We start from the raw sequence: 24,440 nt of genomic DNA on the forward strand, positions 1-24,440 counted from the left end.
TTGTTTAGAAAATTACAGGACTCACAAATTTATAAATTATGTTTCTGATTTGGTGAAAAAGACACAAAATAATGTATTTTCAATATAAAAAGTAATTGTGGACTGAATTTGTTTTTTTACCTTTTATCACATTCTTGGACATGTAAAAGATTATTAAAAGCATTGGCTTTGATGCATTGTTAGAGCATTGTCATTTTTTCTTCCTAATTTACTGTTAGTGACTGTTTTTGCACCATTGCCCTCCATTCGAACCACATTTGATGGTGCATAAATACGCAGTCTTTGTTTTTGTTTACTCCATCTAGTTCTTAGAGCTGAAATGCATATTTGAAATGAATGCCAACTGAAATGCCAACAGATGATCAACAGAAAAATTACAAATTTGACCTCTTCCCAACAGGGAAAACCACCAACAATCAAAATGCATGATTATTTGCTGTCATGGTTTTGCAGTATAAAAATGTGGAAGTCAATGGGGCAAAAACAGCCAGCAACAGTAAATTAAGGAGAAAAAAAATCAAAAACTATGCATCAAAGCCAGTGTTGTGTCACATGTCCAAGACTTTGATAAAAAGTAAAACAAATTCAGTCCACAATTACTTTTTAGATTAAAAAAATAAGGCATTTTGTGTGTTTTTTTTTCTTCACCAAATCACTGATATAATTATGCATTTGGCCATTAAAGATTTGATCAGGACTGAAGTTTATTAACAAATTTATGCAAAAAGATTTATGCTGCATTTTTACAGCAGTTTAATGCGGTGGATGTTTTCACCCTAAACATAACAAAAGGGTAGAAAATTTGCCCAGAGTGTATTGTTTTTGGTTTTTTGTTTTTAATTCAAAGCATTTTTTCAAAATATCTGTCAAAATAAGAAGTCACCCAAAATCATTCTGCTAGCTGTAACACAGAAATTGTTTTGGCCAAATTAAGAATCAAAATCACCCCAGAGTGGATGGAAAAACCACCAACTGTACATAAGGGTTGTAAAAAGTCAAGTTACAGTTATTTTTTTAAATAAATGAAAACAGTCTGCCATTTGGATTACATTATAGGCACATCAGCATCTATAAACAATGCATTATTCATATAATGTACACTACAAAAACACTTTCATGTTTCTAAGTTTTGCATTGATTCAACCTATAGACACGTTTTTAAAAAAAGAATAACTTACAGTTTTATTTTTTATAATTAAATTACAAATTGAATTCACATGCAAACACTTTATTTAAATATTGCATATACTCTATTATCGGTAACACTTTATTTTGATGGTCCATTTACTGTAAGTATTAGTAGACTGTCTGATTAATATCTGATGATACTGCTGCTAAACAGACATTTAAGTGACTATAAGAAACTTTGCAAGTACATGTAAACTAACTCTAACCCTAACCTACAGTCTACTCATAATCTAATGAGAATAAGCTGGCATGTAGATGCAATGTAACTTAAATGCAACAAACGGACCATCAAAATAAAGTGTGAGTCTATTATCTTTAAATCAGCTTTCCCATTTTGTAAGTGCAAATACTTTATCAATATTGGATCTTACCTGCTTTTTAATGCATTAGATCTAACAGGTTGTGCAGAATCTTTAACTCTTGCCTTTCGCCCATGAACCTGCACCACTGGGCTCTTCATAGAGCACCTGTAAGGAGCCCTCATGACCCAAGACGGATCCCGCACCGGACACAAAACCATCAGGAACTGGCCCATGGCACTTCGTAACCGCTCTCCAAAATACATCATCATATCTCTCCCGAAAACGTACAAATCAAAAAAGCAAATAGATCCTGCACTTGAGAAGGAGAGAGAAAGCAGGGAGGGGCAGTTCCTGTGTTCTTCCCATGAGAGTGTGGACGACCAGTGATTAAGAATAGTGGAGACGCTTCCACATAAATGTGAGGCTGAAAAAAGAAAGAAAGTCTAACAGGGAAAGGCTTTCACATTCTGTGCTTATGACATCACTCTTTTTTTCTTCATCCTTCCTTCCTCGCGCTCATTCTTTCTCACATGTGCATGACAGGCCTTTGCTTCAGCCATCGGCACAAGTGAGTGTGATCACATGTATAACTGCACGCACATACAAATGCATGTTAAAGGGATATTGTGATGTGTGAGCTTCTTTATTATGAACACACATGCATGAAAAAGATGTTCTAAAGAATGTTGGCCACTGACTTCAATAGTACACTGTAAATAAAACAAGTTAACTTGTTTGTTGTTCTTGTCGTTGTTTTTTTTACAAATTTAAGTAGATTGAACAAAAAACAATGACGTTTTCCTTAAAAAGCCTTCAGAATTATGTTGTTTCAACTAGTTTTAAATAAGTTGTGTAAATAAATTCCATTTTAGATTTAGTTTAGTATTAGTCAAATAAATTTCATTCAATTTAAGTCGACTAAATCTACTCTAGATATATTTATACATATATATTTTATTATTTTTGCACTTTATATATTTACTTTGAGTGTAATTTAATTAAAATATTGTATAAATTTATTTAGACAAAATATTTGAACTTAAAATTAAATAAAACTGTATAACTAAAATATGGAATATAGCTTTTCTATTGAAGACTATAAACTAGATATGCATTGTTGATTTATATCATAAGTAATATGTAAAATTATGTGTCGGCAAGAACATTATTTATGAGATTAAGAATAAATTGAAATTAAAGATTAATGATTGGATATTGATTGGAGTTTTCGTCATCATCACTTAATTTTTATTTAGTTTTTGTTGGTAGAAACTTGTTCGTCATGAAAATGATGATGAAAAATTTTCATCAACAAAATTAACACTGGTGGATTGAACAAAAAACAATCAAGTTGTCCTTAAAAAAGCCTTAAAAATTGTGTTGTTTCAACTAATTTTAAATAAGTAACTTAAATAAATTCCATTTTAGTTTTAGTCTCATTTTAGTCAACTAAATCTCATAAGATTTTAGTCGACTAAATCTACTCTTTATTTAGTTGACTAAAATATACTTGCTTTAAGTGTAATGTAATAAAAATGTTGTATACTTTATCTTAAAAATAACTTAAAATTATTAAAATAATATTAAAATTATTAAAAACTGAAAATTATTAAACTGACTTAAAATTAAATAAAACTACTTAAAATATGGAATATACCTTTCCTATTGAAGACCAATAACTAGATATGCATTGTTGATTTATATCATAAGTAATATGTAAAGTTGTGTCTACGGGATCATTAATTATTAGATTAAGATTAGTTAAAATGAAAGATTAATTCTGATTGCATAATTACCAAAATACATCAACCAATCACAATCTTGTCTCGTTTTTATTATTCATTGAAAATGTCAGTATGTTTTTATTATAGTTGTCGTCAACATCACTTATTTAGTTTTATTTATTTTTCTTGTAGTTTTTGTTAGTAGAAACTTGTTTGTTACGACAATACTGACAAGCAATTTTTCATCAATGAAATTAACTATGGTGGACTGAACAATCAAGTTTTCCTTAAAAAAGCCTTAAGAATTGTGTTGTTCAATTTTAAATTAGCAGTTTAAATAAATTCTATTTTCATTTTAGTCATATTTTAGTCGTCTGAATCATTTTAGTTTTAGTCAACTAAATTTCATAAGATTTTATTAGACTAAATCTACTCTAGACTTAGTTGAATAAAATATGTTTGCTTTAAGTGTATTTTAATTAAAATATTGTATACATTTATTTAAACAAAATATTATAACTTATAATTAAATAAAACAAATTTTAATTAAAACATAAAACAATCAAGTTGTCCTTAAAAAAATCTCAAAAATTGTGTGGTTTCAACTCATTTTAAATGAGTAGTCTGAAGAAGTAGCAAAATAATTTTAAGAATGTATTTTTTTCACTACTATGGAGGTCAAAGATTATTATCGAAATGAAATTGTGCACTTTGCTCTCGGTAACAGCACTACCTACTGTGCCACCGCGTCACCACTTAAAAAATATATAAAATAATATTTTTTAACCATTTACTGATACCATTCTCTGTTACAAACGCACCATTTTGGTTAACAGTTAATCGGTTATTTTGAGCATCCCTACATTGGACAAACTGGTAACAATGGGAAAGCCGCCCATATGGAGGTAAGCGGTCAGCTGCTTTCGCGAAAAAGGAAGATCATACGTCATACAGCCCCGTAGAGTTCGTTTTAAATACGAAATGCAGCCATACATACGTCTGGCTACATAATTCATGAGAAATGTATATAGGGCTACTTTTTAAAAATGACACTATGTTGGTTTTTGTTTAAGTTAGTAACTCCAACACTCAATAAGTGTTGATCATTGACCAACATATTACAATAAAACACACTTTCTGCACTTTATGTAAGCTCCACATTTTACACTCAGCTCAAAATAACACACAGACACTTTTCTGCAGTGCTCAGGGATTGTATAAGTGTGTGTCTGAAGCCTCGAGAATGCTAAAGGGGAACAAATCAATTACCCCCAGGCCTGTCAGTCTCCCAACTTGTGTACAAAAACAAAACAAAAAAGTGTTAAATAGAGATAAAATGCACTGGATGACAGACGCGCAGAGCAGCTTTAGCAGTTGATGTTAAACTGCTGTGGTTCCACCGAGGGATCGTAATTACAAATATTTGGCCTTTACTGCAGACCAGGTGCTCAGAAGCATGAAAGCGCTTTCCTTCTCTCTCACACGGGTCTCATTTCTCCAGTGCCTTGACCCACTTTAAAGGTGCTGCTGAAAAATGCACAGTGAGATCTATGGCCATACGCTGTTTGAAGGCTTCTGCTCACCACAAAAACACGTCTATTGGGAAGCTATTGTGTCCCTGCGCTCGCTCTGCCTCGGTTCCTTTAACCTTATGAGACAGGACTAAGTGGTTTGCACTGCAGAAATTGCTTTTCTGTGAAACTCTTGGACTCTGTAACCTCGAAAGGCCGCGAGGACATGCAGCTGAACAGAATGCATGTGTTGTGCTACTCTTCAAGCAGTTGATCAAAGCATTCCTGAGGATCTGAAACAGACTCAGAAGTGACTCATGAACGCTGCTTACTTACTGACTTCATTCATAACTGCAGGACGGCAACAGGCCAAGAAGTTGCAATGGAGAGATGCTTTATGTTAATATATTGCAGAACGGACTGGCAAGTTTGATTATAATTTTCCTGTTAAAAAGCTTTCAGTGACAAATAGTGATAAAATCTGAACAGATTAAATTTGAGATTTATATTAGTGTTAACACTGTGATTGGTCATTGGCAATTCTACTTGAGAACACACAAACACTACGGACAATTTAGTTTATTCAATTTACCTATAGCGCATGTGTTTGACTGTGGGGGAAACCGGAGCAACCGGAGGAAACCCACGCCAACACATGAGGAGAACTCGCAAACTCCACACAGAAATGCCAATTGACTTAGCCGAGACTCGAACCAGCAACCTTCTTGCAGTGAGGCCACAGTGCTAGCCACTGTGCCACCCCCTTTTTTATTTAAATAACTGCTAAATTATATAAGTGAGGTTTCATGGCATTTAAATCTGATTTCTTGTTTAATCTCATTTCACTCTGTGCAAATCAATATTTCATGCCTTTTTATTAGTGTTTCTTAAGTATCACAAATCTTTGCCTCCAGGTCTTGTCACATTATTAATGTGAATTCTGCTTTCATAAACAGCAATATGAGGATACTAGTGCATTATATAAAATACAAAAAATGCCATAAGCTTCACAGTTACAATACATGTTAAAATAAATAGTACACTTTGTTGTAACACTGTTGTTTCTTGTTATATTTCTTTTTAATATTAATCTTTTGTTTACAAGTAAGAGTACTATGCTCTAATTTTATCATTGTTCACACCTTAACGTAATCTATTTGTAGAATTCTAAATGGTGTGTGTTTTAAACCATAATAGCGATCATCTTAAATTTACTATTGAGTAACCTTCTTCACAAGTGAGTTTTCTAGACTAACTTATAATAAAAGATGACAATAATTTGGAGACAGTGTACAGAAAGCCCACCGTCAAAAATATAAGTTCTCATGGTCAAAGTTTTCAATCCACCAATTTAAAGAAAAGTTTGCCTATTAGTCAGTTTAAGAGAATCCATAGGATTTGTACTTCTACTGAAACATACAATAAACAATATACACTTTCAGAAAAAAAGTACACGGTGGTACAAATAATGTTCCTTTAGGAAGAGTTTTGTACCTTTGTAAAAGTTGTACCTTATGGTACAGAAAAGATCTCTTACGATACTGTTCTGTACCTTTTATTGGTACAATTGAAACGAAGCTACACAATTGTTCTCATGAAAAAGGTACATAAGTGTTGGACAACTCCTTTATTGCAATATATATGAAAATAAATATTGCAGGAAAGGCAAAGTGATTTTCTGAATGATTTCCACCATAAAACATGAATCATTCTTTAAATGCATGTTTAAAGAAACTTATAAACATTAATTATTAAATTCTATGATACAAAACAACTGGTAAAACAAAACTACAGGTATTGTAAACTAAACATTTAAGGCATTTTTAATAAACATTTGTAAGAATTTTCTGATTGATACATTTTCATTATTGATATCTGCACGTTTTGGCGTTTACTTTCCACTACGCACGTGAGCTGGCAAAAGTTCTGCATATGCAAAGTGTTAATGTAGACATTTTATTATTGTAAAGCTAATCAAACATTGTGCATATCTCATTACAATACTTTTGCATAATTCTATTTCTATTTTAAAATTAAGTACATTAAATGAACTTTTAAGTGATTACTAAGGTATTGTGTGAACAGTGGAGAAAAAAGTTTCCATATTGTACATAAGAGAATGTAATTCTGTGTTTTTATAACAATATTGTGAAAAGAGTTGTGAAATGTTTAGCAAAAAATAGATCTTTTGATTGATGTTAAAGTGTTTTTTATTCTTTATTGTAAATGGAAAAGGTGCATTTCCACACAAAGAAACTTAAAAAAAAAACATTGTTTAGAAAATATTTGATGTTTTATTTTTACTGAAAATAAATGAACTCATTTTAGATATAGCAAAATGCCTTTAAATAGTTCTTGAAGGAACACATTTGACACCGTTAAGGTTCAAAATGTATTTTCACTTTAGTGGTACCTTCATCAATCAGATTTGTACCGTTGATGAAGCTACAATATTATATCTGCAGGTTTTAAAAAACAAAGGTACATTTTGGTTTCCTATGGTACAAATCATGGCCTTAAAGATACAAACTGCAATGGTACAAATTTGTTTCTTTGTCTTAAGGTACAATTCTGTCCCATAAAAAGGTACTGCCCCAGTGACAAGGCTTTGTACCTTCTTTGGTACAGCATTGTACTGTTTTTTCTGAGAGTGTAAGAAACTGTCAGCAGTTTAATGAGAGAGGTTATGTCAAAAAATGGATTAAAGCAGCTGCGGATCGTTTTAAAAACACTGAGAAAAATCCTTGGTCCAAAAATGACCTAAACCATAAATACAAGGATCTCCTGTATTACTGTATACAGAATTCGGCTCTAAGTAATGACGTTGCCAATATAGTACAAAAACATTGGCATATTTTAAACTCAGATGCTGTTAGGAGACATTATTGTAAAGATCCACCACAAATTGTTTTTATACAAGCCTCAAACTTGCAATAAATGTTAGTGAGAGCGGATCAAGGGTCTGAACTTTCTAACCATCCTTTTGCAGTTCCTGATGGAAATTAGAGATGTGGCCAATGCGCACTGTGTAACATCACAACTAAATGTCAGTTCTTTAGTCATCCACATTGAGGTAAGCAGTTCAAGATCAAAGACATTCATTCTTGCAATACAAAAAATGTGATATATTTGATCAAATGTTCTTGCGGTTTAGCTTACATTAGTAAATCAAAGTGGTGTAAAAAATGTGTATTGCTGTACATAGAAATAATATTAGACTAAATAACCAACGCAATCTCATTGCTGTTCACTTTACTGAATTGAAACATACTTTGTCGTTATTATGCTATCAAGACATTGAACAAGTTAAAATACTGAGAAGGGGCAGTGACCTAGATAGACTTTTACTACAGAGGGAAGCTTTTTATATTTACACATTGAATACTTTTTCTTCTAGGGGTTTAAATTTGGACTTTTGACTTGAAATCTTTTCTGTAATTGCATTTGGGTAACACTTTACAATAACAGTACATGAATAATGATGTATTAATATGTAAACTAAACATTACTTTATTATGAATTAATGATGAGTTAAGGTATGCACTAATCATGAATGAGTTAATGTGTGAATAATGGCTACCTTAATTACTTGTTAGTTCATGATTGTTTGTTAATTAATGTATTAATTACCACATTAGTTTATGCTTAATTTAACCATGATGAACTCATGATATGTTAATGTATAATTATGTTGTGACTTTACTTGGAGGGGCACATCATCATTAACCGATTCTTAACTCCTCATGAACTCCTCATGCACGTCCAACTAGTGAGTTTACACTGAATAACAATAGAAAAGTGTTCTGTCAACATCAACATGAAAAGGAGTTCATAAGTAGTTAAGGATGAGTTAATAGTGATGTGCCCCTCCAAGTAAAGTCAAGACATAACTATACATTAACAGCTCATGAGTTCATGTTGGTTACATTTAGCCTAAACTTAAATGTTAATTAATACATTAATTAACAACATGTACTAACAAGTAATTAAGGTAGTCGTTATTTACACATGAACTCATGTGACTCATGTTGTAGTTAAAGTTAATTCATGATTAGTGCATACCTTAACTCATCATTAATTCATAATAAAGTAATGTTTAGTTTACATATTAATACATCATTATTCATGTACTGTTATTGTAAAGTGTTACCTGCATTTTTTTATGTGTGTGTGTTGTGTGTGTGTGTGTGTGTGTGTGTGTGTGTGTGTGTGTGTGTGTGTGTGTGTGTGTGTGTGTCACATAAAAATATTTTACAATCTTTAAAACTGCATTTGAAATAATTAAATCTATATGAAGGGCCTGAGACTCACATTGTGTTGTTTCAGAGACTTTTTGTTAGCTTTATTCAGTGATTGGGCCATAAAAATCATGTCAGTCTGTTATATTTTAAGAGATATTGTTTTAAAAGTAGGTTGAAGAGAAAGACGGTCTCACCTTAAAGCCAATGTTGCCTCTTTTACAGCACAGACAAGCCAGCATGAGGAAGATGAAGGTAAAGAGTCCAGAGAAAGACACAGCCACCACAGCAAGAGAGGACGACCAGGACAGATCACTCAGAGGAGCGCCATCTGCAGGATAGGCAAAGCATCAGACACCTAAACTAGCTAAACGTCACAAAACTTCAAATATGACATTCAGATCATTTGTGTTCCTAGAAAACCATAGTGCTCTCCCAATGATATATGAGTACCTTTAAAATTTGTTTATATATATATATATATTTATTTATTTATTTTTTTAAGAAAACTTATTAATTTAGGTTTAAACTCATAAATATGTAAGTGTGTTTTAAGAAGCTGTAACTGCTCATGATTTAAAATCAAATTTACAAAGAAAAATATGTGATTAATATAATAGAATTTTTTTCATTTTAATAGATTTGTTTAACTTTCTATGCAGCCAGATCAGTCTCAAAAATAATACATTTACAAAATATAATTCATACATTCGCAACAATTCACATTAACAAAATCCATTTCGTACATTACAAACACAATTCATAAATACACAAATCTTTGTCAATTCAAAACACAATTCATAATATACACAAATAGCATGAGAAATTTGATAATTTGGGGCTTTTTAATTTTTGTTTTGCTGTTTTCATCTTGCGGTTTTGAAATCTTCACCATGCTGAAGTTATTTAGTTAGTTGTCAGTTTATTTTTACTACTGAATCTCATGATTTGATGTCTTTATATTATTTATAAAAACTCAAGATAAACTCAGAAAATCATCAGCAACTCATCACACACAAAAATGTACTGAAAGGACACACTTTTCTAATGCTTTTATTAAAGTCTACTGGTTGATTTGAGCATTCTGTCTTTTTTACAGTCACATCTTGTGACATCATGTCCTGCATTTGGTTCATTAAGATGTCTTTGCCGTGTGTTGCACTTGCATTCATATTTTAGTCAAATTGCACCAGAGTTTGTTTACAAGCAGACTGACACTTGTTAGTTCAGGGGTCTTGGTTGGTGTCATGATCACCAGCAGTCGAACCACCATAGGTAAACCATCACATTCACACAAACTACAAATTCGCTATTTTATGGACTACATATTCAGTCATGCAACACACACACACACCTGCTCCAAGTCTCCACTGATTAGACACTCACAGCTAAAGCTGCTCACTGACTTATTTATGGACTATTCACCTTATTCTTCGTCGACGAGCAGGCGCAGCCATTTAAATCTTTTTGGCTTGAGACTTCCGGTTTCATTCACTTCCATTAATATTTAGACATTAAAAGTGGCTCGTTTCGCTGTTTGATGTTGCAAACTGATATTTCCTTATTATATTATTCTACTTGGTCTATATAGTCATGCAAACATTTGTTTTTAGAGCAAGTAGTTTGACCATTTTCTGCCGTTTATTATTCCTGGTCATTTCTCTTATAGGCGACTGAATCGGAAGTTCTAAAACAATTGCGCAAACAGGCGCACTTCCGCATTATAGAATAAGGTAAATAAAACAGCACAGATACACACTGTTGCTGAGTCTCGAATCATGTAAAGCTAACATTATTATGTGGTTCCCCTTGCTTTGATTTCCGTGTTATACCTTGCTTTGTTTTGTTTGATTATTTCTGTATGCTGCATGCCTTTTAACCACTTGCCTGCTATTTTGACTATGACTCTGGATTGCCCATACACATCTGTTTGTTCCTGTATGCTTGCTTGACCATCCTGTTCAATAAAGACCTGCATAAGGATCCTTACTCTATTGTCAGTGTCACTATTACGATACAGTTGTATTATTTAGTGCACACAAGGTTTTGTATGTGGTCAAATTAACCATTCATTCATTCATTCATTTTCCTTCGGGTTAGTGCCTTATTTATCAGAGGTCGCCATGGTGGAATGAACCGTAAACTATTTCAGCCTGATTTATAGCACATGTCTTTGGACAGGGTGGTGAAAACCGGAGCACACAGAAGAAACCCACAAGAACACGGGGAGAACATGCAAACTCCACACAGAAACGCCAAATTTTAATTAAACTAAACCTAGAAAGTAAGAACAGATTCTAAAATGCAGCTGCAATGAAGGCCAACAGAGGCTGAACGAAGATAACTCTCAGCTTTCTTCTCTCTCTTTTTAACTGTCAGATCTAATATAGATCTAAGATGCAGGCCAGGGGTGCATTTATTATTAAAGAAGTTTCAGGGCAAACACATGAAGTAATAAACAGCATAATTATCAATAATACAAGGCACACGTGAGCTAATTCATCATCGTGCACAACAAAATAACAAGATCAAGAGTGACTATTATTGTCAGAGATGCCATATTTGCAAGCTTTATTTATTTAATAGACTTACAGGGTCTTATTTTTACTCCAAACTCAGCTCCAGTAGTTGCCGTGGAAACTGGAATGGATGAAACGTGTAAAAACTGGCTGAAAAACAGACCATGTTCCAGCACATTCCCTCAATCCATAAAACCAAGGCTCCATCCATCCATTCATCCGTCCGTCCATCCATCCATCCATCCATCCATCCATCCATCCATCCATCCATCCATCCATCCACCCACCCACCCACCCACCCTACCTACCTATCTATCTATCTATCTATCTATCTATCTATCTATCTATCTATCTATCTATCTATCTATCTATCTATCTATCTATCTATCTATCTATCTATCTATCTATCTATCTATCTATCATTCTTTCCATCCATCCATCCATCCATCCATCCATCCATCCATCCATCCATCCATCCATCCATCCATCCATCCATCCATCCATCCATCCATCTATCTATCTATCTATCTATCTATCTATCTATCTATCTATCTATCTATCTATCTATCTATCTATCTATCTATCTATCTATTTATCATTCTTTCCATCCATCCATCTATCTATCTATCTATCTATCTATCTATCTATCTATCTATCTATCTATCTATCTATCTATCTATCTATCTATCTATCTATCTATCTATCTATCTATCTATCTATCTATCTATCGTTCTATCCATCCATCCATCCATCCATCCATCCATCCATCCATCCATCCATCCATCCATCCATCCATCCATCCATCCATCCATTTATCCATCTATCTATCTATCTATCTATCTATCTATCTATCTATCTATCTATCTATCTATCTATCTATCTATCTATCTATCTATCTATCTATCTATCTATCTATCTATCTATCTATCTATCTATCTATCTATCTATCTATCTATCACATTTCAAAAGCAATACATTGTGAAATGCATTTCCGTCCACCCATCCATTCATCCATTCATCCATCCATCCATCCATCCATCCATCCATCCATCCATCCATCCCTCTATCTGTCTATGTATCAATCCATCCATCTGTCTATGTATCAATCTAACACATTTCATAAGCAATATATTGTGAAATGCATTCATCTATATTTCATCCCCTCTGGTGTCGAGAGGTTTTCTGGGTGCTGAACTGCTCACTGCAGCTGCATTACAATCAGACGTAAATCATTCAGTTCAAACCAGCAGAAAGATGTGGCTAAACCACTACCACTTTAATAAATAACCATCGGGTTGCATCTGTTTCACTGGGCAAAGCAGGTAGCTGGGAATGCATTTCAGAAAGGTCTACTTTATAACTCAGAATAAGCATATCCGGTTACTTTGAAGAACGAGTCATGGTGTGCAAAGGCTGAAAATTAGTATTCATCAATCAGATCGGATGCAGTGATGAGACACAGAGGGGAAGCGACAAAGACCTGTTCAAGAACCCTTCATTAAAAAAGGCTGATTGAAAGAAAATATACTGTGATTCTGCTGTTCCTAGGGGAAATGGATTCTATCACACAACCATTAATGAACATCTCAAATAGTAAGAACTGCTATTTGGGCTGTGCAGTAGCCTATATTATCAAAATAGGGTGAGATATATTTGATTTATTTTTGTTTGTTACCATGGTTAAAACACGGTGGCTCAGTGGTTAACACTGTCGCCTCACAGCAAGAAGGTTGCTTGTTCGAGCCCCACTGGGTCCGCTCCCACTGTGTGGAGTTTGCATGTTCTCCCTGTGATCGTGTGGGTTTCCTTCGGGTGCTCTGGTTTCCCCCACAGCCCAAAGACATGCGCTATAGATGAATTGAATAAACTAAATTGGCCGTAGTTTATGTGTGTGCATGTGAGAGGATATGGATGTTTTCCAATACTGGGTTGCAGCTGGAAGGGCATCCACTTTCTAAAACATATGCTGGATAAGGTTCGTTCCGCTGTGGCGACCGATTATGAATAAAGAGACTCAGCCGAAGGAAATGAATGATGAATACAATGGTTAAAATGTCTGATTTGTTTGGAACAGTAAAACATGACTGCTCACTTTCAAATGTGGTAGTGATGCTTCATTTTCCATAAAAAAAATGAAACATTCACTCAAAAAAATATTTTTTTGGAACAACTTAATTGTTTTATGTTCAATCCACTTAAATTTGTATTAAGTTAAATTAATTGATTAATAAATATTTTATTATGTAGCATGCTAACATATACTGCATTATTCTTCTGTATCGCACAACCCTAACCTCTATGGATGCCTACAAGAGCTGTTTTCCAATAAAACTAAAGCCAAGCCTATACATACATCGCCATAATCTTCAATGCAAGATCAATTTTATTGAGTCTTTTCTTGATGAAGACATTGAGAAGACCCAAGAGCCTTCCACTCTTAATGAGAACAAATATTGCAAAACAAAGGGCAATAAAACTAAAATAAGACTACAGATCAACACACATTAACAAAATATTTTTAGCTATTATCTGATTCCTTGATTAATTGGCTCTAGGACTACATAATGAACTCCTTTTTTAAAATTCATTATAGTGAAGATGCGTCTATAAACAGTAACACAATGATAATTTAAATGAATTAGCATCAATTAGCAGTTGGGCTTCTTCATATGTTACATATTTCTACAAATAAACTAAAGTTTAAACATTCGGTTCATCTAATAAAATCATGAAAAAAACGCCATTAAGGTTTCCACAAAAAATTATTGTCTTCAACATTGATATGTAACACCAAAGACTGGAGTAATTATACTGAAAATGCCATTTTGAAACGTGAAATGTATATAAAAGAGTTCAAGTATCTCACAGAACCATTGCTAAGTATCACTTAAACACTAAAACCTGAACCACACTGTTCCAGTTACTATGACCATTTATGTGAAGCTGCTTTGACACAATCTACATTGTAAAAGCGCTATACAAACAAAGCTGAATTGAATTGAATTGAAGTATCAAATAAATGGTAAATTAAATGTTATTGCAAATACAGGCAGAAAGAAATAAAAGAAAATAAAATAATAAAAAAGCGTTAGCATTAAGTTCATGCAAACATGCCCATGCTTACTAAGGCAACTGTGCAAACAATAAACTAGAGGAAACACAGAAGAGTAAAGTACTACACTGTAAAACCCAAAAAGTTAAGGTAACTCAAACCGTTTGAGGAAACCGATTGCAACAATCCATTTAGTTTCAAAAACTAATTCTAATGAGTATTGTGAACTTAATACATTTGAGAAATTGTAGCAATTTGAGCACAGTAAAACCCAATAAATGAAGAGAACTCAAACCAACTGAGTACTGTAAAACCTAATAAGTTAAGGCAACTCAAACCGTTTGAGGAAACAGATTGCAACAAATCATTTGAGTTAAAAAAACTAATCTTTATGAGTACTGTGAACTTCATTTAAGTTGAAGTAATGAGGTGATTAATGAACTCCTTCAACACTGAGTTCAAAACTCTTTTCAAATGAGTTGAACTGACTTTAAGTAAATTTTGAATTAACTACATTTGACAGATTTGACTGTTTTGTTTTATCTAAATAAATAATAACTGGTTACATAACGACTAAGTGCATAAATCAACCAAGTGCAGAATGCAATACAAACTAATCCAAAGTGAGCACCATGAATTGCCCTCACATATGAAGAAAACTTAATTATAAATAATGATGTCTAAAATTAAACCTCTCTACAATTGTTTTGACCAAATTATTATTTAATATCTTATAGTTTTCAGTGTTTATAGTCTAATTCATGGTTCACATTAGAATAGTGACATGAGTCTTGCAACACTATGCCACTTCTGAAATGATGACCATGTAGTCATCTATTCTCATCTTAACACATTCTCTAGATCCTGTGAGCTCAAATACCAGACCGCCTTGTCAATATGTGACTGTCGCAGTGACTCACTCCAATTTCACCCAGCCATTACAAGGCTTTCAGTTTCAGGTGCTTTCAAAAAATGTGGTCTATAAGGATTAATTTAGCTCAATCAAACCTCAGTCTAAAGTGTTTTCTGGAACTAACACACAATTCTCTGTTTTACCTTACAAAGAGCCTTGAGAGAAAAAGAAACAAAAACATCTGAATGAGCTGCAATCACGAGCTTTTAAACATAACCTTGCAGCCTATTTTTCACCCCAAAGCTAGTAAGTTTTTCTTCGAAGGCAATTAGTAACTATGACAGAAAAATGCAGGACAAATGAGTCAAGGACCATAGAAATACAGTCACCGTTTGCTGATAACTGACTATTTGTACAATGAGTAACAAAGGCAACGTCGACAGTACATTCATTTAAATACATTTGATATTGGTATATGCATTTAAAAAAACTGCTTCAGAACTTTTTTAAAATGACATTTTTTAAACTATGTAATCAATGTGTGGTTTATTTTGTAAACTAATTTCGAGAGGATAACATGCATACGATTGACCACGGCTGGTCCCGCATCAGCTAACACACGATGCACCTATCAGACGGATCTTAACTCACTATAGACCATTTCAATGTGGTGATGCCATTGGTCCATGAACATTTCCTGCTCATTGTCAAACTATAACCGTAACAAGAGGCAATTAATCCTACCTTATTGTTAAAACAGCTGTCATAACATTGTTTATCGAACTTTATCATTTTACCATATGACTTCATTCATTAATTTTCTTGTCGGCTTAGTCCCTTTATTAATCCGGGGTCGCCACAGCGTAATGAATCGCCAACTTATCCAGCATGTTTTTACGCAGCGGATGCCCTTCCAGCCGCAACCCATCTCTGGGAAAACCATATGACTTCATATGTCTATTTGGAAAGCATTTATAATGTTATAAATTGGGATGATTCTGCAGTGGGAGAACATCTTCATGAAATCTAATAAACAATCTATACAATTTTTGGGTTCCCACGACACATTTTTGTTGTGGTCTGTGCTATTTGTAGTGCATTTCAGTATTTGCATGTGTTGTGAGTATTTTTACCCATAACAATCTATAAACACAATCAAGAAAAAGATACAGTTGAAAAAGTGTGTTATCGTTTCCTGAGTCTAACAGTATTCAAGTACAGTAACTGAATGATAAAAAGAAAAATGTCAACAAAATTAATCATAGTTACGGTCACAAATGGGACAATTTCTTATACCTAAATGTTTTAAAACCATTATACAATCACAAGCATCAAAAAACAGATGCAAACAATCCATTACAATTCAAAATCAACATTGCATATCCTGCGATGTGACTGATGTAAATGATTGAGTTGTGATATTAATGCTGAAACAATAAATATATAATGCAGCACTAGAGTAAATCCATTGTAACTTGGAACAAGTTGACCTAACTTATTTTTTTATAATTATGCACATAATTTATTTCATTATTTTAAGGCAACAGCTTCACTCACTTTTTAAGTAAAGCAGACTAAAATATTTTTTTACAGTATGCACAATAGGCTTTTACATCCCTGCAACTTTACAAAGGATAAGCAGTTAGAAAATAGATGGATGACTGATAGACTGACAGTTCATTTCCCAGTAAACGCTTCAAAATGGAGCTCAAACCTTAAAGAAGATCAAGTTTTTTCCCCTCAGCCCTGCCTTCATCTCTATCAAAATTCAAGTCAGTCCTGTTGGATATGATTCAATTTACACTTATATATATATATAAAAAAGAGAGCATTTCTTAAATTCTGCAAAACTCTTATTCCCAGCATCCCAAAGAGACCTAAAAACAGAGAAACTACTGTGGACTCTTAATAGAAAAATACAAGAGAGACAGACAACAATCTGAGATTTATCTGGCATTCTCCAGGCATTTCATTTCAACGCTAACAGAGTAAATGAATGTGATAGAGGCTGCAAAAAAACCAGAAACAATGTTTTCAGAAAGAACAGACTTCCATTGTTAGAAATGAAAAACACACAGTTGTTTGCCTGCTCTCTCTCCTCGCAGTAGATGTGGGGTTGGTACCCGTTTTCAGGCAGAAAGCAGAAGCAGCTCTAATGACTAAATGATGAGGGATGGTGGGAGCAGAGCCACGAGAGCTGGAGAAACGTGTACCCTGATCCCGGTGGGAAGCCACTAGAGCTAGACAAAAGAGCTCAAGCAGAAGCGCTCATTCAAATCAGTCAAAAACAACAGCAATTCAGACACATCCATTAACATAAACTTAGCCCAACCTGTCATAACCAATCATGAGCCTGGATAGAGGAGGCGCTCGTTTCCATGGAGATGACTGACAGGTGACTTGAACAGCACAGGCTGGTGTTCACACAGGTCATGCACCTCCATATGAACTAAAACTGTCAGAACAGCATTAATAGGCCTCTGGTCATTTCTGCACACACAAACGCAAACAGACATACAGATTTTGATCTGATTGACAGGTCTGTTTGCCAAAACCAGAGAGCGTGAACTGAACTAAAGCAGTTCTAATAATTCAACATCCACATTTGACTTGGCTGATTAAAATAAGGAGGCAAAGCCTGAGGCTGAAAATAACTGTTTCACAAGGTTGCGTCTTTGTACCTCTTTATTTTTGTTCCTGCTGTGAATTTTTCATTCATTCATTTTCTTTTGGCTTAGTCCCTTTAGTAATCCGGGGTCGCCACAGCGGAATGAACCGCCAACTTATCCAGCATATGTTTTACACAGCAAATGCCCTTCCAGCTCAATCCAGTACTTGGAAACATCCATACACACTTATTGCTGTGAATCGTACTGTATAACAATTTATCATTTTAAAAACGTTGTGTGAAAGTTTACCCTTTAACATAACCAGGAACATAATCAGATCTTACAAATACAAATTTGTACAATTTTGTCAAAACAAATTTGCATAAGATTATAGTTTAGATTTGGATATAATTGTATTATATATATGTATTACAATATAACATATTTCAGTATATATTTTTTTTAATAAATAATATTAATAATATTAGTTAATATATAACTTTATACAACGATTCTGTCTGGTTGTTGAATCTGATTGGCTGATAACCATGCAATATTCTTCAAATAACAGCACTCGTCCAGCCACTTAACCCTTCACCCTTGTGTATTACTCCACCTGCATCAAGCAGAGGACACTCTACAGTTTGACAAATATTGCTGCCGTTGGACAACATAATGTACTTTTGAGGCTTTTTAGGCAAGAAAGTGGTTGTTTAGATTGCAAATATGCTGTTTATTTATAAGGCTAATGCCTATTTTAAAATGTATACTTTCTGAGAGACAGTGCGTCGGTGGCCATTAGCCTGTCTTTGAGCAAAGACAGTTGACAATGTTTATCCACAAGATGGATACAGAGACCTAAGAGACCTAACAGAGACATAACAAGCCCAAAGAATAAACAGTTTAATTCTAAACTAAAGCTGATCAAATCATTATTAAACGGGTGAATGACTTTCGATTTCTCTCTTTTGTACGTTGTGCTTTATTTATACCATAGTAATATTGTAATCTCCCGATTGACTGAGGGGTTGGATCTGCTGTCTTCAGCTGAAATAAATTACACAACTTATTTTCAAACTGTATTTTAAACTATTATTTTACAATGTGAATTTAAATTTTTATATTCATATTCGATTGTGTTTTTGCTAAAATGCTTATGGTATGATCAACTCAATTACTACTATAACATCAATTACTACTATAACATGTTTATTTTTTTTATTATAGTTTAATGTAAAAAAAAAAAAATACTTTCCATTCATTCTTTCATTTTCCTCTGCTTTAGTCTCTATTTCAGAGGTCACCACAGTGGAATGAACCACCAACTATTGCAGCATTTGTTTTACACATCTTCCAAGCTGCAACCCAGTACTGGAAGACATCCATACACACTCATTCCCACACATACACTACGGCCAATTCAGTTTATTCAATTCACCTATAGGACATGTCTTTGGATTGTGGGGGAAACTGGACCGCGCAAACACAAGGAGAACATGCATACTCCACACAGAAACGCCTCCTGGCCCAGCCGGGACTCGAACCAGCGACTTTCTTGCTCCGAGGTGACAAGTTCTTATATTACTAGAACCACAAAAATACAACTTAGTATCCTATTAAACTACTCAAACGATACAGTAAGTCAGTAAGAAATTGAATGTGTTCTTTTATTATATAATCAAATATATTATACCTAAAAACTGTACAACAAACTCTTTTGGCAATGATTTGACACCCAGTTATACTTATGCACAACACTAAATTAATATTAAGTGTCATTGCCCAAGAAATCATCTGATTCACGCATATAAGTGCTTCATTAAGAGTAATTGATTAAAACCACAGGCTCACATGAGTCATTTGTCAATGAACCGAACTACACTAATTACACCACAAGCTTGTTTATGCACACAGCAAGCAAGGTAAAGACATTTTAGCTAATTACACTACATTCATTTACATTTACCAAACATATATTTAGCAGATGTTTTTCTTCACAGCAAAGCACACTGCGATAAAACTATACTTTCGCTTGTTTCGTTTTTTTAATGCATTTCTTGGAATTCAAACCTACGTAATGCTCTATTGTTTATTGTCTATTGGAAGGCATCCAATGCAGTAGCAAAACAATGGGAATTGCTGCAAAACGAGTACACATCATGCTGAGAGAGCTCTGCACGACACACTTATCCTTACCCTGACACTCAGGTATTTTTAAAGTGCTGGCATTATTCAGTAACTCTTACTCCATCTCCAGCAGCTCTGCACAGTCAGCATGAAAGCAGACAAAAATGAGCGAAACTAGAGGCCGAAAGCCAAACACGCTTAGAGAAAAGAGAGAGACAGTCTGTTTAAACACGATCGAGCGTTTCATCTAATAAGCTGAAGCCTAATATTGATGAAGAGACAGAATGCAGGAACAGAAGGCGAATGGAGGGACGGGTGGAGGGGTGAAGAGGTGGAGCTGGATTTCGGCCCATAGCAGACAAACTGAAATGGACATAGACATAATGTACATATGGCCAAAGAGCTGCTCGCTCTGTCAGACTGACCCAAAATAATGCCTGAGTGCATGAAAAACACAGCACCCAGGAGACAGCAGTAAACAACGGCCTCCAAACAGGGCGAGACATGGTCTAAATCTGTCCTTTAAAAAGCCACACATTTTACTCAGTGGCCATTTTTGAAAAGGGTCTTTGGTAGAGGTAATATAAGATACACTGTTAGTATCATTGAGATACTGTCAGTTTTTATTAAAAGTGTAAATTATTATTATTATCTATTTAACATTGTATTGAATTTTTAATGGGCGAAGCAGTGGCGCAGTAGCTAGTGCTGTCATCTCACAGCAAGAAGGTCGCTGAGTCGCTGGTTCATACCACGGCTCAGTTGGCGTTTCTGTGTGGAGTTTGCATGTTCTCCCTGCATTCGCGTGGGTTTCCTCCGGGTGCTCCGGTTTCCCCCCACAGTCCAATGACATGCAGTACAGCTGAATTGGGTGGGCTAAATTGTCTGTACTGTATGAGTGTGTGTGCATGTGTATGTGTGTGTGTGTGGATGTTTCCCAGAGATGGGTTGTCGCTGGAAGGGTATCTGCTGCGTAAAAACGTGCTGGATAAGTTGGCGGTTCATTCCGCTGTGGCAACCCCAGATTAATAAAGGGACTAAGCCGACAAGAAAATGAATGAATGAATTTTTATTTATTTATCTACAATAGTGTTCCTACAGTGTTAATTATAAATAATATTATTTTAATAAAATAATAATAAAAATACTATTTCACTTGAAAAAATTAAATAAACATAAATATAGAAATATGGAAAATATACAAAATAACACAAAAAATATTTAAACTAAACCAAAATGACAATGAAAAAATGAAAATATTAAAAATAAAATTTAAAAAATATGTTTAAGTAGTACATAAAAAGTACTAAAATAAAAACTGACAATCAGGCGAAAAATTAAATAAATCAATGAGTTTTACACTGATTTCAAAATAATACTTTTTGTTTATAATATGCCTAATATTAAAAATCTGCATTTTATTCCCCATTAAAAATGCAGATTTTTAATATAAGGCATATTATCACAACAATTAAAAAAATAAACAGTAACAAAGATAAAACCAGACTGTAAAAAATGTTAAGCCAGTGCAAAAAAACATAATCTTCATTTCCTTTCACCTTTTCTTGTTCACTCAACATTTGAAAACATCAGCTGCACTGACCTAAAACTATTTGCCAGTAATACAAAAAACATTTAGTTAGGTTAACATAAAATTATTGGTTTTCCGGAGAGGTGAACTACTCTGTAAAAAAACTTAAGATTACTTAACTTAACATTTTTTTTTTTTTTGCAGAACTTCAGACCTGGGGTGTATTCCAGAAAGCAGGTTATGTGACATACCCGGGTGTGTGTGACAGTAAGTAAGTGGATAACCTCAGCTTTGGTTCCAAAATCGGAGGTAAGTTCTGGGCTATGTTAAGTAGCCATAGCAACCTACTCTTTGAAGATAACCTGCTCTGGAGCAGGTTATCTTCATGGAGTAAGATGTACTAGAGTTTGTCTGTTTCAAAGAGTTTACTGAGCATTGTGTGCTCATTTAATGAGAATATTTTTGGATGTAAAAGCACAGATACAAGTTTTTTCGTTGTGAGAGGGTTATAAGTGCACAGTTCTTTTCATAAACAAATACATATTTGAATGAGCGTTGTCGTTTTTCAAAAGAATCGTTAATGTAATTTACAAACCTTTTGAAATCAAACGTGACAAACCGCGGGTCTGCACTTACCATACAAAACATTCAGTGCAGCTCTTTGTATTCGCGTCAGGGCATTTTATGTAACTGTACAATGTGGCAATAGCGAGTATGACCATCTTTACAGTGTGCCTGCCACTGAACACTTTTATACACTTTTATACAGTTCCTTGGTCGTAAACCACTGCGTATCATTACACAGATTTGTTTAGAGTGCAGCAATAGCGTAGTGGACATGCATCATTAAAGAACAACGGAGCACACAGCGGAGCGAGTTTGAATCTCACATAGAGATTGTGTGTTTTTCTATCTTTCTTAATCTGCAGCACTCACACTTTCTGTAACTTATATATGATATAATATGAAGTGGCAGCTTTGTCTTTTGTAGGAAAATACATCCATATTTTAAGATGTAGGACGTCGTTCATATGTATACATCTATACACGCACACAGACACAAACACAGTCAAACACACACATACACACACACACACATACACACACACACACACACTCAAACACACACACACACACATACACACACACACACACACACACACACACACACACACACACACACACACACACACACACACACACACACACACACACACACACACACACACACACACACACACACACACACACTTTTCACTATTTTTGGACAGAGTTCTTCTAGCTCCAGAAGGATTAAAATTTCTATAAGCCTTATAGCTATACTAGTCAATACACATTTGTATTGTGGCCTTAAGAAATTAATGGCAAGAAAATTTAATTCATGAATGGTAACATAACATACTCAAAAAGGATGTTAAAGAGAAGTTTAATTTTTCATTACAATAAAAGGGAGAGTGGCATCTGTAATTTATTGAACTAACACATTTTCTTATTATTTATTTTTTCTTTTCTTATCTATATCGTATTTTATATTTCTTTCCTTCAATGATGCAGATGTATAATATGTGACTAAAACCTCCAAGTCTGCCTCTGTAAAGTGCGTTGCCCTTTTTTCTCACCATGACTTTCTATGGTGACTCATGAATTAGGTGATCTATTGAAAATGCCTTCAGGTATGCGCCGTGCATGCGCATTAACCCCCGCTTATCTTCAGGAGGTTGATTTAACTAACTCTTATCAGCTGTTTTGGAACCAACATACTCGCGGTAAGCAGGTTTCGGGTTATTCAAATGAGAGTTCAGGGTTTAGCAGATGATAAGTTAACCCAGCTTTCTGGAATACCCCCTCGAATGGCTAAAGTTGAGTAAACAAACAAACAAAACATAATACTTATTTAATTTTTCTCGTGTACTCAACATTTTTTTGTGAGTGCCATACAAGCCTGCTTTTCTTGCGTAAATCCACCAACCGACCATTTCAGAATGAGCTAAGTTACACAGGTAAGTGGGCTTGACAAACCACCTGCAGTAACACACTCTCTCTCTCTCTCTCTCTCTCAATAAAAAACAATTAAGTCTCTGAGCACAAACATGTTGCTTTTTATAATTAGCACTTCTTGCTTGTATTGCCTCGTCTTATTGAATTGCTGAATGCCTCGTCAATTGTAAGCAGCTTTAGAGACAAAAGTGTCTAAATGACTAAATGTTAAATGGTAGATCACCATGCCACCATTTTAGGTCCCTATAATATACTTTTATTGCTTAAAAAAAAAGACAAATTCAACTTATAAAGCCACTCATCATTACGTTTCTTTATGGGTGTCTCTGCTTGGTGCTTAATTTTAAATGCTAATGACATTTTCAGGCCCAGTAAGGGCTGCTGTTTACTGGCTGTTTTGAACATTACAGTAATAACATGCTGTGTCACAAAATCTAGTCTCCATGGCGACTCTCGAAAAGAAAAAAAAGTCTGCATCTCTGATCATTGAAAGCACAAATTATTTAGATTCATCTCAAACTGGTGCACAGGAAGTAAATAAAGCAGGCACACATACACAACACTCCTTGAGGAAATCTTCAACCATTAAACATTAAAACGGTTAGCTGTGCTGCTCAAGTGCTGTACAATTACATGTCAAATTATAAATACTAACCATTACTTTAAAAAGAGGCATTTGTAGTAAAACTGTAGTAAAATCTTAGTTTGTACACTTACTGTACTTATAAACATATTAAAATAATTAAAGCATTAAGAAAGGTTTGTTTATTATGAGTCATGCTGCAAAT

General features: G+C 34.2%; 1 protein-coding gene across 3 annotated transcripts in view; it reads right to left on the reverse strand.

The window, feature by feature from the left end:
- lmtkb (lemur tail kinase 1 b) overlaps positions 1–24,440 on the reverse strand; it is an 88,850-nt gene that overhangs the window by 30,292 nt on the left and 34,118 nt on the right. For 2 of the 3 annotated variants that reach the window (XM_087276691.1, XM_087276694.1), the window contains exon 1: positions 1,560–1,875. Coding sequence is in view for 1 of the 3 variants with exons in the window: in XM_087276690.1 (XP_087132816.1) it covers positions 9,161–9,294 (134 nt within the window). In the remaining 2 variants the exon portion in view is untranslated. Of the gene's footprint in view, positions 1–1,559; positions 1,876–9,160; positions 9,295–24,440 lie in introns of those variants that run through there. The other variant, XM_087276690.1, reaches the window with a different exon arrangement.

This window comes from Danio rerio, chromosome 12, assembly GCF_052040795.2.
Source record: "Danio rerio strain M-AB ecotype USA chromosome 12, GRCz13ab, whole genome shotgun sequence".
Classification (NCBI taxonomy): Eukaryota; Metazoa; Chordata; class Actinopteri; order Cypriniformes; family Danionidae; genus Danio; species Danio rerio.